The 13,785-nt window shown below is 62.7% G+C and overlaps 6 protein-coding genes across 6 annotated transcripts; 3 read left to right on the forward strand and 3 right to left on the reverse strand.

The window, feature by feature from the left end:
* Positions 1–269: 269 nt before the first annotated feature.
* Positions 270–3,379, forward strand: MAN1C1 (Mannosyl-oligosaccharide 1,2-alpha-mannosidase IC). The gene is made up of 3 exons (XM_062770971.1): positions 270–1,345; positions 1,387–1,438; positions 1,473–3,379. The coding sequence occupies exons 1-3, from the start codon at positions 595–597 to the stop codon at positions 3,292–3,294; spliced, it is 2,625 nt and encodes an 874-aa protein (XP_062626955.1). The 5' UTR covers positions 270–594; the 3' UTR covers positions 3,295–3,379.
* On the reverse strand, positions 3,375–6,638 carry fox-2_0 (Peroxisomal hydratase-dehydrogenase-epimerase). Its single transcript, XM_062770972.1, has 4 exons — positions 6,329–6,638; positions 6,106–6,200; positions 5,711–6,022; positions 3,375–5,662 (listed from the first exon to the last, which is right to left on the reverse strand). The coding sequence occupies exons 1-4, from the start codon at positions 6,400–6,402 to the stop codon at positions 3,456–3,458; spliced, it is 2,688 nt and encodes an 895-aa protein (XP_062626956.1). The 5' UTR covers positions 6,403–6,638; the 3' UTR covers positions 3,375–3,455.
* Positions 6,639–6,943: 305 nt separating this feature from the next.
* Positions 6,944–8,076, reverse strand: viaf (Viral IAP-associated factor). Its single transcript, XM_062770973.1, has 4 exons — positions 8,023–8,076; positions 7,547–7,984; positions 7,299–7,507; positions 6,944–7,260 (listed from the first exon to the last, which is right to left on the reverse strand). Exons 1-4 carry the CDS (start codon positions 8,049–8,051, stop codon positions 7,019–7,021), a joined length of 918 nt encoding a protein of 305 aa, XP_062626957.1. The 5' UTR covers positions 8,052–8,076; the 3' UTR covers positions 6,944–7,018.
* Positions 8,077–8,225: 149 nt separating this feature from the next.
* Positions 8,226–10,236, forward strand: SETD4 (SET domain-containing protein 4). Its single transcript, XM_062770974.1, has 5 exons — positions 8,226–8,432; positions 8,533–8,570; positions 8,622–9,044; positions 9,085–9,163; positions 9,213–10,236. The coding sequence occupies exons 1-5, from the start codon at positions 8,333–8,335 to the stop codon at positions 10,052–10,054; spliced, it is 1,482 nt and encodes a 493-aa protein (XP_062626958.1). The 5' UTR covers positions 8,226–8,332; the 3' UTR covers positions 10,055–10,236.
* A 312-nt stretch (positions 10,237–10,548) lies between these two features.
* Positions 10,549–11,941, forward strand: PMP47B (Peroxisomal membrane protein PMP47B; the record flags this gene model as incomplete). The annotated part of the gene is made up of 6 exons (XM_062770975.1): positions 10,549–10,779; positions 10,840–10,945; positions 11,089–11,294; positions 11,337–11,504; positions 11,555–11,648; positions 11,701–11,941. 6 exons carry the CDS (start codon positions 10,549–10,551, stop codon positions 11,841–11,843), a joined length of 948 nt encoding a protein of 315 aa, XP_062626959.1. The 3' UTR covers positions 11,844–11,941.
* Positions 11,942–12,397: 456 nt separating this feature from the next.
* LOC62_03G004457 (uncharacterized protein) lies at positions 12,398–13,528 on the reverse strand (the record flags this gene model as incomplete). Its single annotated transcript, XM_062770976.1, has 1 exon — positions 12,398–13,528. One exon carries the CDS (start codon positions 13,526–13,528, stop codon positions 12,398–12,400), a length of 1,131 nt encoding a protein of 376 aa, XP_062626960.1.
* Between the last annotated feature and the right edge of the window lie 257 nt (positions 13,529–13,785).

Here is a 13,785-nt window from a genome sequence, read left to right on the forward strand (position 1 = left end):
AAGAAGGTGTGTGGCCGTCTGGATGCTCCGCATGGGAAGCAGATGGTTTCTTTGTGCCACGCGCCATGGGTTGCGCCATTGCAATCTAACGAGCTAAAGAGGTCAACGCATGCCGCAAATGCATGCATGGCGCGAGCCGGCGGTGTGAGATGGCAGAGTAACTTGAGTCGCCGCCGCCACTGCCCGCAGTTGAGCCAAGAAATCACAGGCCTTGTCCGGGTGGTGCCTCCACTCGCTCCGTTCCGCCATTGTCGCGGTCGTTTTAAGCCTAGCTGCCACGCGTCTGGGTCACATTGCAACGTCGCGCATTGCAACGTCGCGACGTCGCAACCGCGCAACCCCCCGTTTCACAAAAGGAACACGGCGAGGACACCTTTCCCCCAACATCTCCCTCATCGCATTCCTCGGCCACACAAGTACACAAGGGCCGGACCGACGCCAACGCCACTAAAGCGAAGAACACACTACTCTCCCCGCCGCGCTACCCTACGCACACCACCCACCATCCTCGGCACATCGCGTTCCCGGACAAAGGGCGCGCCGTCCCTTCGTCTCACTCTCAACAACCACAACGACGACGCGGGCTTCGACGACATGTCCTCCGGCAAGTACGACGTCGAGTCGGGCACGCTCGCGAACGGCTCGCGCTCGCTGCGGCGCCAGCTCGGCGGGCGGCGCGGGCGCCTGCTCCTCGGCGCGCTCCTCATCGGCGGCGTGATCCTGTACCTCAACGGACCTGGCAGCGCGCCCGCGCCCGCGCGCAGCGCGCAGGTCCACGTCCCCGGCGGCGGAGGGTCGGGCGGCAAGCTCGGCAACGACGATATCTGGGACTCGGACTCTGGTCTCGACGACCACGACGCAGCACCGTCCCCCGCCCCGGGCAAGTCGGACCCGCGCCCCCTCGGCGAGCACTACATTGTCGACAAGTACGGCGACCACTACTTCCCACACCACTCGCGCGACATCGCGCCCATGCACCCGCGCAAAACCGACCTCATGGACCCCGCGCTCCTATTCCCCGAGGTCGACGACAAGTGGCTCAAGCCCCCCGCGGGCGACAAGTTCCCCGACTCGCGCCTTCGCGAGATCGTGTCCGAGGAGCAGGAGGAGGTGGCGCCTGTTGCCCCTCAAGAGCTGCCGTCCGACTCGTTTGCCGCCAACTGGAAGGGGCAGGAAGGGTGGGACGCGCCCCGCGGCAGGATACAGGACATGCAGTGGCCTGGGTTCAAGAAGGCGCGCTCTGGCTGGGAGACGGACGCGCAGAAGAAGGTCCGCGAGGAGCGCCGCGCGGCCGTCAAGCGCGGCTTCGTCTACGCGTGGCAGGCGTACAAGGACAAGGCCTGGGGTGGGTTTATAGGGTTACGAGTGGAGCTAACGCGCGCGCAGGTCATGACGAGGTCAAGCCGTTTACCCAGACGTACAAGGACCCTTTCAATGGGTAGGTGGCGGTGAGGTGTAAAGCTGACCGGCAGCTGGGGCGCGTCGATCATCGACACCCTCGACACGATGCTCATTCTGGGACTGAAGGAGGAGTATGACCTGTGCCGGCCGCACATCAACCAGCTCAACTTCCACTGGATCACCGGACGCGACTGGAGCAGGGGGTACGTCGCGCCAGAGTCTGAGGTCGACAGCAAGGGCAAGCCGTGGAGCATCCAGCGCGACCGCACGACCGGCATGATGGTGTTCGAGACGGGTATCCGCTACCTCGGCGGCCTGCTCGGCGCGTACGACCTGACGGGCGACAAGCTGGTGCTCGAGCGCGCCGAGGAGCTCGCGGGTATCCTCGGCAAGGCGTTCAACACGCGCTCCGGCCTGCCCCAGGGCAGCCGCTTCGACCCGGGCCAGGAGGGCGGCGTGTACTCGCTGCATGCCGTCTCGCCTGCCGAAGTCGGCAGCATGACCCTCGAGATGACCCGCCTCAGCCAGGCGACGGGCAACCGCACCTGGTACGACCTGGTGCAGCGCGCCACCGACTACCTCGACGAGCATGTCGCCCCGCGCTCAAAGTACCACCCGCTCATCCCCATGCACTTTATCCCCGACTCCAAGACGCCAATCGACGGCTCGTATTCTTTCGGCGCCATGACCGACTCATACTTTGAGTACCTCATCAAGCAGTTCAAGCTCATCGGAGGCGGCCGCCTCGGGCACCAGTACAAGCGCCTGTACCAGGACTCTATCGACGCTGCACGTCGTATCCTGTGGGCCGAGGTTGATATCCTCGACAAACACGACCTTTTCACCATCGGCAAGCTCGAGGGCGGCAAGCTCAAGCGCGAGGTTGAGCACCTCGCGTGCTTTGCAGGTGCCATGCTCGGCATGGGCGCCAAGCTCCTCGACCGCCCAATGGACATGGACTCTGCGCTGCGGTTCACAGGCACATGCTACTGGCTGTCTGCTGCGACCAAGACGGGCATCCAGCCCGAGCTCGTCCACTTCTACGACAAGGACGACGCGAGGCTGTGGGTCAACAAGACGCGCGACACGGAGCGCATCGTCCACGCGCCGGTCGAGGTGCCCGACAAGGACGCGAGAGACTACGACTACAATATTATGTTCCGCGACTACAAGGGCCAGTGGCTGTTCAACGACGACCAGACGCCCGTGTCTGAGAACTCGGGCCGAAAGGGCAGCGAGGCCCTCGAGTACTACCGCTACCTGAACGGCGACGTGCCGGGTGCACAGCGCGTTACGCCGTACTACATCAACAGGCCCGAGACGATCGAGTCCGTCTTCTACATGTACCGCCTTACCGGCGACCGCAAGTGGCAGGACAAGGGATGGCACATGTTCCAGTCGTGGATGAAGACTGCCAAGGTGCCCGGCGGCATCTCGTCGGTGCAAAACGTCAACGCCGACAAGATTGTCTACGGCGACAATATGGAGAGCTTCATCTTTGCCGAGACGTTCAAGTACCACTACCTGCTGCAGAGCGAGCCCGACTTTATGAGCCTCGACGACTATGTCCTCAACACCGAGGCGCACCCCTTCATCGCGACCGACGACATCAAGCCCGGCTCGCAGGGCTTCTGGACGCCGCCCGAGACCGAGCCTGACCTCGGCGTGCGCGGCCAGGGGACTGACGCGCAAAAGTGGATGCGCGTCGCCGAGCTCGGCCGATACCGCAGCAGACACAAGCACGCCATCCCCGACAACCTCCCACCTCCCCCGGATCGTCCTCCTCGTCCCCAGGGCGGCGGTCGGGTCGCTGGCATGGGTATGGGTGGAGGCGGCGGCGACCCCAACAATCGCCCACAGCCCCCCGCCGACTTCAAGCTCAACCAGTACTAGCACACTCCCCCATCCACATCTACAGCTGTATTCCTAGAGACAATGCATCCTTACGACGGACAACCCCATGCGCGCGCTCGTGACTGCCATTCAATACATTTTTCAAACTCTACAACGATCCTCTGATCATCTCATCACACATCAACTACTCTGGCCGAGGCTTAGAGCTTCGACTTGAGCGAAGCGCCGGGGACAAGAGTGACGGCGGCGTTGGAGATGGCAACAGCGTTGCGCTCCCTGACCTTGACGTTGAAGATGACCTTGTTGCCCTCCTTCCACATCTCGGTGACAAGGGTCTCGCCGGGGATGACAACACCAGCGAAGCGGACCTTGATGTCCTCGTAGGCGCCGAACGTCTTGAGAACGTGCTTGCCGGCAATACCGAACGAGCAGAGGCCGTGGAGGATGGGCTTGGGGAAGCCGCCAATCTTGGAGAACGAGGGGTCAATGTGCAGGGGGTTGTAGTCGCCCGACAGACGGTAGAGAGCGGCCTGGTCCTCCGAAGTCTTCTCCTCGACAACGGCGTCGGGGGCACGCTTGGGGGGAACGTTGGCAGCGGTCGCGGGGCCACGGTCAGAGCCAGCCTTCTTGCCGCCAAAGCCACCCGAGCCACGGAGGAAGACGGTGCCCTCGTTGACGAAGATCAGGTCGCCAGTGGCCTTGTCGTGCGTCTCGACGATCGAGGTGACGGCAGCGGCCTTGCCCTTGTCGAGGACTTCGCGGAGGCGGACAGTGCTGACGAGGGTGCCCTCGGTAGGGATGGGCGCCTTGATGGCAAGGTACTGCTCGCCGTGAAGCAGAGTAGCAGGGTTGAAGTTGGGGACAAAGTCAAAGCTGAGACCAGCCTGGGCCTCGAACTGGGGGATGACACCAAAGGTGGGGAGGGCACCAAAGTTGTCGGCGTTCTCGTAGGTCCAGTCGAGCTCCTTGGCCTTGGCGCCAATGCCGAGGTTGTAGAGGATGACGTCGCGGTTGGTGTAGGTGAACTCGGACTCGGTCTTGGAGTTGCGCTTGGCCTCCTTGACGACCTCGGGGTCCTCGGGGTCGACGTAGTCCTGCTCGGCATCCTCCTCGACATTGTCAAAGTTGGCCATGATCTGCTGGAACGACTCGGCGGGCGAGGAGGGGTGGGTCGACCTGTTGTCAAAGGTGGTGATGTCCTTCCAACGGGCGAGAACCTGCTCGGGGGTGGCAATGTGGTTGTTGGGGAAGGTGGTACCGTAGCTGCGCTCCCAGCGGACCTGGGCAACGTAACCGCCAAACACCTCGTAGAGGCCGGCAGTCTGGTTGTACTTGTCCGAGGTAAGGTAGGCGACGACGGGGGCGACAAAGTCGGGCTTGAAGATGGCAACCATCTCCTTGGTCCAGACGGTCTCGGTCATGGCAGTACCAGCACGAGGGGCAATCGAGTTGACAAGAATGTTCGACTTCTTGCCCTCGACGGCGAGAGCCTTGGTGAAGCCGATGAGGGCAGCCTTGGCAGTGCCGTAGTTGACCTGGCCGTGGGCACCGTAGATACCGTTGGGCGACGCAGTGACAATGATACGGCCGTACTTCTGCTCGTGGAAGTAGGGCCAGACGGCCTTGGCGCACTTGTAGGTTCCGCGGAGGTGAACAGCGAGAACCTGGTCCCACTGCTGCTGGGTCATGTTGACAAAGGCCTTGTCACGGAGGATACCGGCGTTGGCAACAAGGATGTGGACCTTGCCGAAGGCGTCAATGGCAGTCTTGACAATGCCCTCGCCGTCCTCGGCGGACGAGACGGCGGCGACGGCCTTGGCACCGAGGGCCTTGACCTCCTCGACAACCTTGTTGGCGTTCTCAGCGCTGACATCGTTGATGACGACGTTGGCACCGAGCTTGCCGTAGAGGAGAGCGTAGGCACGGCCGAGACCGGCACCGGCACCAGTGATGATGACAGTCTGGTCCTTGAACGAGATGGGGGCACCCTGGGGGTTCTTGGGGAGCTTGGGCTGAGCCTCGACGACGGCAAGCATGTCCTGGGCCTCGGCGTCGGTGGGGTGCTGGGCGTCGGTGAAGTCCTGGACCTCCTTCCAGCGGGCCTCGACGGCCTCGACGGTGAACGAGTCGTCAGTCTTGTAGATGACACCCTTGGTGCGCTCCCAGCGGACCTCGGAGAAGAAGCCGGCTCCGACCTCGAAGATGCGGCCAGTGACGTCGGGGCCGTTCTTGGAGGTGAGGATACCAACAAGAGGGGCGATCCACTCGGGCTGGAGAGCCTTGAGGAAGTCGGGGGGCATAACAGTCTCGGTCATGGGCGAGGCGGCAAGGGGAACGATCGTGTTCGACTTGATGTTGTACTTGACGCCCTCCTTGGCGAGGGTGCGCGAGAAGGCGACAAGGCCCACTGTGTAGTGTCAGATCGACCTTGCGACATCTAGCCATCTGTACTCACTCTTAGCAGCCGAGTAGTTGACCTGGCCACCGTTGCCGTAGAGACCAGCAGGCGAGGCGGTGTTGATGACACGGCCAAACTTCTGGGCACGGAAGAGGGGCCAGACGGCCTTGGTGATCGAGAAGGCACCGGTAAGGTGGACAGCGACGATGATGTCAAACTCGGCGTCGGTCATCTTGCGGAACGACTTGTCACGGAGGATACCAGCGTTGTTGATGACGACGTGGACGGTGCCGAAGGCCTTGACGGCCTGGTCGACGACGAGCTGGCCCTCGGTGACCGATCCGACAGCGGGGACGGCCTGGCCACCAGCTGAGAAGCAGGTCAGCCCATGCACGTGTCGCGGCGTGTTGTGGTCGCCGCTCGGTGTGGGAACCGAGCCCTCTTCAACTCACCCTTGACGATCTCGTCAACGACCTTCTGGGCAGGGGCGAGAGCGACATCGTTGACGACGACCTTGGCACCGCGCGAGCCGAAGAAGTGCGAGTAACTGTGGGATGCACGGGGAGGGTGTGAAAGAGGCGTTGAATAGACGTTTGTTATCCGGGGTTGCGAGGACACGATCGTCAGCTCCATCGCACATTTGCCACAAAGCGGGGATCATCCCGAAGTACTCACGCCCTGCCAATACCACCACCGGCACCGGTGATGAGGACGACGAGGTCCTTGAAGTCGAGGGGAGCAGCGGCCATGGTGTAGACTATACTATTTGTGTGTGTAGGCAAGATAAAAAGTTGGGTACTGCTACAGGAAGTGACGACGTGGAGTGCGACGCGTCAATGGGGGAAACAGCCAGATGGAGATGTCTCTGGGGTCTGGACCAGATGAGAGTGGGGGCTGGACTGAGATGGAGAGAGTGAGTGAGAGAGAGAGAGTAAGAGATGAGAGGAGCGAAGAAAAGGTTGCGATGGCGACAAGGTGGTGTGGGTTTAGTTCTTTGCCGGGAAATGCGGCCACGAGCACCAAGACCGGTTAAGCTGGCAGCGAGTGCAGCGCGGCGCGGCGTGGCGCATCCCACCACGGTGACTACAGCGGGGCGGCGTCCCACAGCCAGCCAGCCTACAAGCACGACGCGAGGTTAGCCACCTTGCCCTTGGCCGGCCATCAGGTAGCCGGGCGGGTTGCACCAGCCAGTCCACCGCAGCGCCAATGACGTGGCTGGCTCCTGGCTCCAGGGACCACGCACCGTCCATGCCTAATGCCTAATGAAATATCAACGGCCGCCCAATAGTATCAGAGTATGCAAATATATGCTTTGTGTCGGCGCCCGCTGTCAAACGGCGCCCAGTGACAGACAGAGAGTCATGTTTACAAGTCAAAGTCTGAATCGTCGTCGCTGTCCTGCCCGCGCCTGGCGGCACGGCCACCTCCACTCGCCGTGCCCAACCCTCCACCCGACCTGATGCCTCCACTGCGAGCATTGACAGTGCCCACATCGCCGCCGTCCGAGTCGAGGTCCGAGTCGTCTGAATCGTTGGCACGGGCCGCTGACCGCAGCGCCGCCGACGGCTTGTCAATCGCAGTGTAACGGATGAGGAGGGCCTCGAGTTCTGGCGGGTCAGCAGGCTATTCCAATCAAGCTACCCACCCCGCACGGTCGTCTTGAGGCCATTCATGCCAGCGCCCGCGATGAGGTTGCCGACCATGTCGCCGTTGCGGTAGATCAGCAGCGTGGGGACGTTCTTGTCGGGGTAGTTGGGGATGCACATGGTCGCGGGGATGGAGAGGAACTTGGTCTCGGGGTGAGCGGCTGCCAGCTGGGCGAGGAGCGGGCGAAGGTGCTGCGAGAGGGGTATTCTGAGAGTGTCAGCGCGGTTCAAAGCCACCGTCACTTACGAGTCCTTGAACAGGAAGACGACGACACCGGTGCCCTTCAGCTTGCGCGCGCGGAGGAGGGCGGGCTTGTTGTCTTCCTCGTCGTCGCTCCCCGGTGCGGGCTCCTCTGGCTCGACCTTGCCGTCGGCATTGAGCTTGGAGCCCTCGGTGACCTCGCGCACAAAGTCCTCGCGCGCGAGCGGCTCGAGGCTGCCGAAGCGCCCGCGCTTCTCCTCGGCCCGCATCTCGGCGATCCGTCTCCGGCGGTAGTCTTCAAACATGCGCTCGTCGTCCGAGTCAATGTTGTCCGCTTCCAGAAGGTTTCCCAGCTGGTCGGCGTCGGCCGTCGACGCGATCGCGCGCACCGCATCGGCATGCGTGATGTGCGGGATGTCGGGGGACGGTGGGCGCGAGGGAGGCTTGGGCGGCAGGATGCCGTGCGCGCGCAGCGCGTCGTTGCTGTTTTGTCAGCTGGCTTTAGGAGTCAATTAGCTCACAACTCGCTGTCCTCGTTTGGGTTGACCATGGCTGTGGGTGTGGGCAGTGTCTAGATGTCTAGAGTGATGTCGTTGTCATCGTCGTTGTCGTCGTTGGTGTCGCTGCCGTCAACATTACACCTCCACGTCCAGATGCCGACTATTTGCTCCCGCCTAAGCGTGGGGACCCCGCATTGAGTCGGATCGCGTGCGATGGTAGATTCTAGGCAATTGTGCAGTGCGATGGCACGAGCAGTGGTCACAATAACAGCAGCGTCTATAAGGTTGTGTCTGCTGCCCACGAGTCGAGTCGTACCTCCACGTCCACACCATGGTAGACACGACGGGAGACAAGGCGCTGGCCGCACTGCTCGACTGGCTCAACTCGTTTCCAGGCTTCCACAACAAGGGTGTACTCAAGTTTGCCAACCGTTAGTGTTGTGTGTGTGTGCGGGGCGCGTCGGGGCGTCGCGTTGGGGCGTGCGTCGGGATGCCGGGTGACGTTGGGGCACAGCTGATCATACGTTGCAGATGGTGGACGTGGATTGTTCGTCGATCAGGCTGTTCAGGTGGGATCCACAGCCCTCTTCGCCCCCGCCCCACCCACTGACGACGCGTAGCCCAGCGAGAACCTCCTAGTCATCCCCGCTGCCTCCCTCCTCAACCCCCTAACGCTGCAAAAGTCGACGCTCAACACGATCCCGGCCGAGCTCTTCCCCGTGGCCGCGTCGACCTCGTCCCCACCGCGGCGCTCGTCAAACGGCACGCCGCGGCTCACGACCACCCAGCTCCTCACGCTGCACAATGCGCTCACGCGCGACCCGAAGCAGCGGCACAAGTCGGAGTGGCAGGTGTTCATGGACTCGCTGCCCGGCTTCAGGCCGTGGCACCCCCTCACGTGGGTTATCCCCAGCAGCGACGACGACGAGCAGGACGAGTGGTGGATACAGCTGTATGAGACCCTCAGCGAGAGCGTCAAGATCAAGATTGCAGAGGTCAAGAAGCGGTATGAGGACGACCGGGTGGTGGTGCGCAATGTTTTGGTATGTCGAGTGCGAGGGGCAGCCGCACTGACGTGATAAGGCGAATGAGGAACCGTTCAGGTCGCAGGGAATCGACAAGGAGTTGTCAGACGAGGTGATCTTGTGGGCGTGGCTGAACGGTGAGTGGGGGGTCGAGGAGCCGTTAGTCCACGCCCGCTTACACCACAGTCAACACGCGTACCGTGTCCATGCCACTGGGCCTCGCCGAGCCCATCGACGCCAAGTGGCCCGTCAACAACCACTCGTTCATTCCCCTGCTGGATATGATCAACCATTCTTCGCTGAGCAGCGTCGTCTGCCCCAAGCCTGAACCCCTACCCTCATCTTCAGTATCCAAGCGCGTGATCAAGACGGCCCGCGGACCAGGAAGACAGCTCAACGCGCACCTCATCCCTGGCAAGATTGACCAGGCAGTGTTCGCCCCTCTGCGTGGCTTGGAAGCAGGCGAGGAAGTAATGTTCATGTACGGCCCGCACTCCAACGCCCTCCTGTTTGCCGAGTATGGTTTCACAGAAGTCGACGACACGAGCGACCCCCTGCAGTGGCCCAACGGCGACATTGACGTCTCGCCGTGGGTGTACAAGCTGTGGGAGGACGGAGGGGGCACCGACGAGAAACGCGACGTGCTCGACGACGCCGGGCTGTGGGGGCACAACAAGCTTCTGTCCAACAGCGGCGAGCCGCAGCCGAGCATCGGGCTCATGTCGACGCTGTGTGTGCTGTACTCGTCGCTCGAGAGCAACATTACAGTCGACACGCTGCGCACGCGCACCTTTTCCCGCACGACCAAGATGGCCGCACGGCGCGCCCTCGCGCGGATCTGCGAGGCCGTGTTGTCTGACGCTGCCGACGTGCGTGAGGATCTCGAAGAGATTGCCCCGCTCGCGGGCGACGACGCGGCCAAGCGCCAGGCAGTGCGGACATCCCGCGCGCTCCTCCGCGAAGAAGAGCACATTGCCAAGGGCGTGCTCGAGCTCGTCGAGAAGGGCGGGTCTATCCCGAGTTTCTAGAGCGGCGACTAGCGTTTCCGCCTGTCGGCAGCAGCTCGCCTTGCCGCATCACGAGCGTCTGGCGCGTCACGGCGCGCCGCAGCTCGGCCCTAGACCCATGTATCGGCCGTAGTGTAGAACCAAGTGTAGTCGTACATAGTATACATAACCCAGAAACCAACCACATGTCACGCAGCAGCAGCAGCAGTATGCATTCACCGTACGTAGGCTCGGCATCCACGGGATGTGACAAAGGCAGACTTGTCGGCATTGTCGCGTCGTCGCGTCGTTCGTTGTTATTAAGTAACAGCCGTGACAAAGGCAAGTCATGCCATGCATCGGTTGTCGCAGCCAGCGCCGCGGCCGGACAAGTCCGGCAATCGGCTCTGCGCCCCCGGCACGGTGGTGCACGGACCCAGGCCCTGGACCGCCACACCCGGCAACTCTAGTCCGCCCCAGCACCAACATCTCCATCTTGCCACTTCTCACTCTCTCAACCACATTTCCACACAACAATGTCCATCTCCGACTCGGCTATCCATGCGCTCGCCGGCGCCGTCGGCGGCAGCGTCTCCATGGCGCTTACGTACCCGCTCGTGAACCTCTCCACCCGCGCCGCCGTCACCACCAAGAAGGAGGATCTCTCCATCGGTCAAGCCCTCGTCAAGACCGTCAAGGAGCAAGGCATCGGGGGGCTCTACAGCGGTCTGGGAAGCTCTCTATTTGGGATCAGCTTGACCAACGCAGTCTATTACGCGCGTTTCTTGTTGTTCTGGCTTTTCTGGACGTTGTTCTGACGCTCGCAGGCCGCGTACGAGGAGACCCGCGCGTGGCTCATCAAGCGCCGCACCGGCCCTTCGGCCAACAGCGCGCTCACAACGGGCGAGGGCATCGTCGCTGGCCTCATTGCAGGTATGTGGGGCGTTTGGGGTCGCTGCATGGCCGTGTTGGGGCCATAGCGAGTGATTTATGGCGGTTGAGGCGGTTGTGGAGGGAGGTGTGGTGTGTTGGTGCCACACACGGCGCATGTGCCATTTCCCAGCTTACACTCCCAGGTTCGTTCTGCACGATCGTCACCAACCCCATCTGGACGGTCCAGGCGTACCAGTCCACTCGTGCCGTCGCTTCCGCCGACGGTGAGAAGAAGTCGGGCCCCTCGGCTGTCGAGTCGTTCAAGGCCATCATCAAGGCGGATGGCGTCAAGGGCCTGTGGCGCGGTATCGGCCCCGCCCTCATCCTTGTGATCAACCCCGTGATCCAGGTGAGTAAAATCATTCAATAGGGACGTCGCTAACCATTGCAGTACACCACGTTCGAGCGCATGGTGTCCGCACTCCTCACTTGGCGCGCGAAGCGCGCCCCTGCCGGATCCAAGTCGGGTCCCCTGGGCCGCTCGGCGCTTACCGACTGGGACCTGTTCGTCCTCGGTGCGCTCTCCAAGCTCATCGCCACGGGTAGCTCGTACCCTATCGTGAGTAGCGAGCGCGTAGCTGAGTGTATATACTGACTGGCCTCCCCCAGCTCGTGGTCAAGTCGCGTCTCCAGGCCGCGACCCACAAGTACTCGTCGTCGCTCAAGGCGATCGTCCAGATCCTCAAGACCGAGGGTATCTCTGGTGAGTGCCGACACAGCGCTTTGATCAGCAGCAACCTGACACACCATCGCAGGCCTCTACGCCGGTCTCGGCCCCAAGCTCCTCCAGTCGGCGCTTACCGCCGCGTTCCTCTTCGTGGCCCAGCGCCGCATCTACGAGGCGGTCAAGTCCTTCGTCAACGCCGCCGCCTCGAAGCGCGCGGCCGTTCGTGCTTAATCTGACGGCAGCAGAGTAGTTGTAGCAGCAGAGGCCATGCGGGCTGGGAAAACAAAACCAATAGCACGGGATGCGGAATCATGAGAAGTTATGGCGGGGGTACGGAAGGGCAGCTGGCGTCGAGGCGAATTCGAGGCAGTGAGCGAGGTGAGGGGCAGACAAGCGCCTGTCGACACTCGCGCTGCCAGTGGTGCGCCAGTGTCACGCTGCCAGTGTTATGTTGTGCCAGGAACTAATCATCAGCTGACACCTCGGGAGTGCCGAGCATGTGCCGAGGGGAGGCCACTGACATGAGACACGCCGCCACTTCACGCCTCTTTCGCCAGGAGGCGGCGGCGGCTTCTGACAACGTGGGCTCGCCAACGGCAACTTCGTCGACCAGCCCAGCAAACCATGTGAGTAGCCAAGCCGTCGCCACCGCATGTCATATCCATGTGCATGATGTGGTGTAGCCAAGCCTAATGCGTACAACCTGGTATACAAGTACAATCGTGGTGGTCTAGATGCGTTCAGCAGTGCAGATGCTCCGAACTCATTGTGCAGTTCCGTTACGCTCAGAACTCGAACGGCGCCTCGTTGTCGCCGAGGACGGGGCTCGTGTGGATCTTGATCGCGTCCTCGACGAGGCGCCAGAAGCCGTCGCGCGAGTCGTCAACGGCCGAGAACACCTCCTTGGCGGCCTCGACGCGCGCCGTCAGCACGGCGGTGCGCGCGTCGGCAAAGTACGCGTCGGTCGTCGCGCCGTTGCCCCAGCTCGGGCGCTCGTTGACCCCGCGGCAGATGCGCAGCCAGTCAAAGCCTGCCGCCTCGGCGTCCGTGTCAGCCGCGAAGGCGGACCACGCGCGCATGAGGATGTTGCGGACTTTGGCGCGGATCTTCTGCTCGAGCACGCCGGGCGGGGAAGGCTCCTTCTCGACGGGGGCGGGGGCGGGGGCCTCGGTCTCGGCAGCCTCGTCGTCCTCTTTCGCCACGAGACCCTGGAGAAACAGGCTCAGCGTCGCGGCCGTCTCCGGGCCGGCGACGGCAATGTTGGACTTTGCGGGCGTCTGCACCTCGCGCTCGGGCTCGGCGCCGGCGCCATACTGCGCCCAGTAGTCGTCCTCGTCGTTGTCGCCCGGCAGCTCGGCGCGCTGGCTCGGCGGCGTAAAGCCCGCCCAGTAGTCCTCGGGCGCCGTGTCGTCGCTGTAGCTCACGTTCTCAATGTGGCTGACCCAGCCGCGGTGGTCGGCGTCGTGCTCGTCGTCGCCGAGAGAAAATTTGGGCTTGGAGCCGCGGTACGTCCAGCCGCGCTTGGCGTCGTGCTCAAACTGCGTCTCGACGGCGCCGCCGTACCCGTGCTCGGGGGAAATGACACTTCGTGCAAGCAGCATCTCGCCGTCGAATGTGTACTGTGTTGGATGGAGGGTGAAGCCGCCAGAGAGGGCGTCGAGGGCCGTCGCGAGGGGGTTGGGGTCGAGGGGAGTGCCGCCGGTGGGGAACGGGGACAGCTGCGCGTCGATGTCGTCTTCCGCTGGTGGGAGGAACGTGAGGCGCTCGATGAAGGAGCGCGCGAGGAGTTCGACTGGGAGTGGGGGAGCAGGCGGGAGGAGGTGCGAGAGGATTGCGTCGCGGACGTCGTTTGGTAGTGGTGGTGGTGCTTCGAGTGGTGCTGCGCTAGCAGTGGCGACATTGTCTACCCCGTCCATGGTCGTGTTTGATATATGTATAGAGAAGGCGCAGGCAGCGTTGCGCCGTGTCAAGTGAGCAAGTGCTGCTGCTGTAGTGTGTGCATGTGCCAAGTCGCCTGGCCAGCGTCAGTCTCCAGGCGAAACTTGGCTCCGACCCCACTTCGGTAGGTCATAGCCGGCGGGATCGTAGTGGGGGCGGCGAAATGGCCGTCGCAATTGACCCGCCGTTTTCCGAGATGCGCGTTCCGACAGAGCAACAAGGCATGCGGGGCACG

This window comes from Vanrija pseudolonga, chromosome 3, assembly GCF_020906515.1.
Source record: "Vanrija pseudolonga chromosome 3, complete sequence".
Taxonomy (NCBI): Eukaryota; Fungi; Basidiomycota; class Tremellomycetes; order Trichosporonales; family Trichosporonaceae; genus Vanrija; species Vanrija pseudolonga.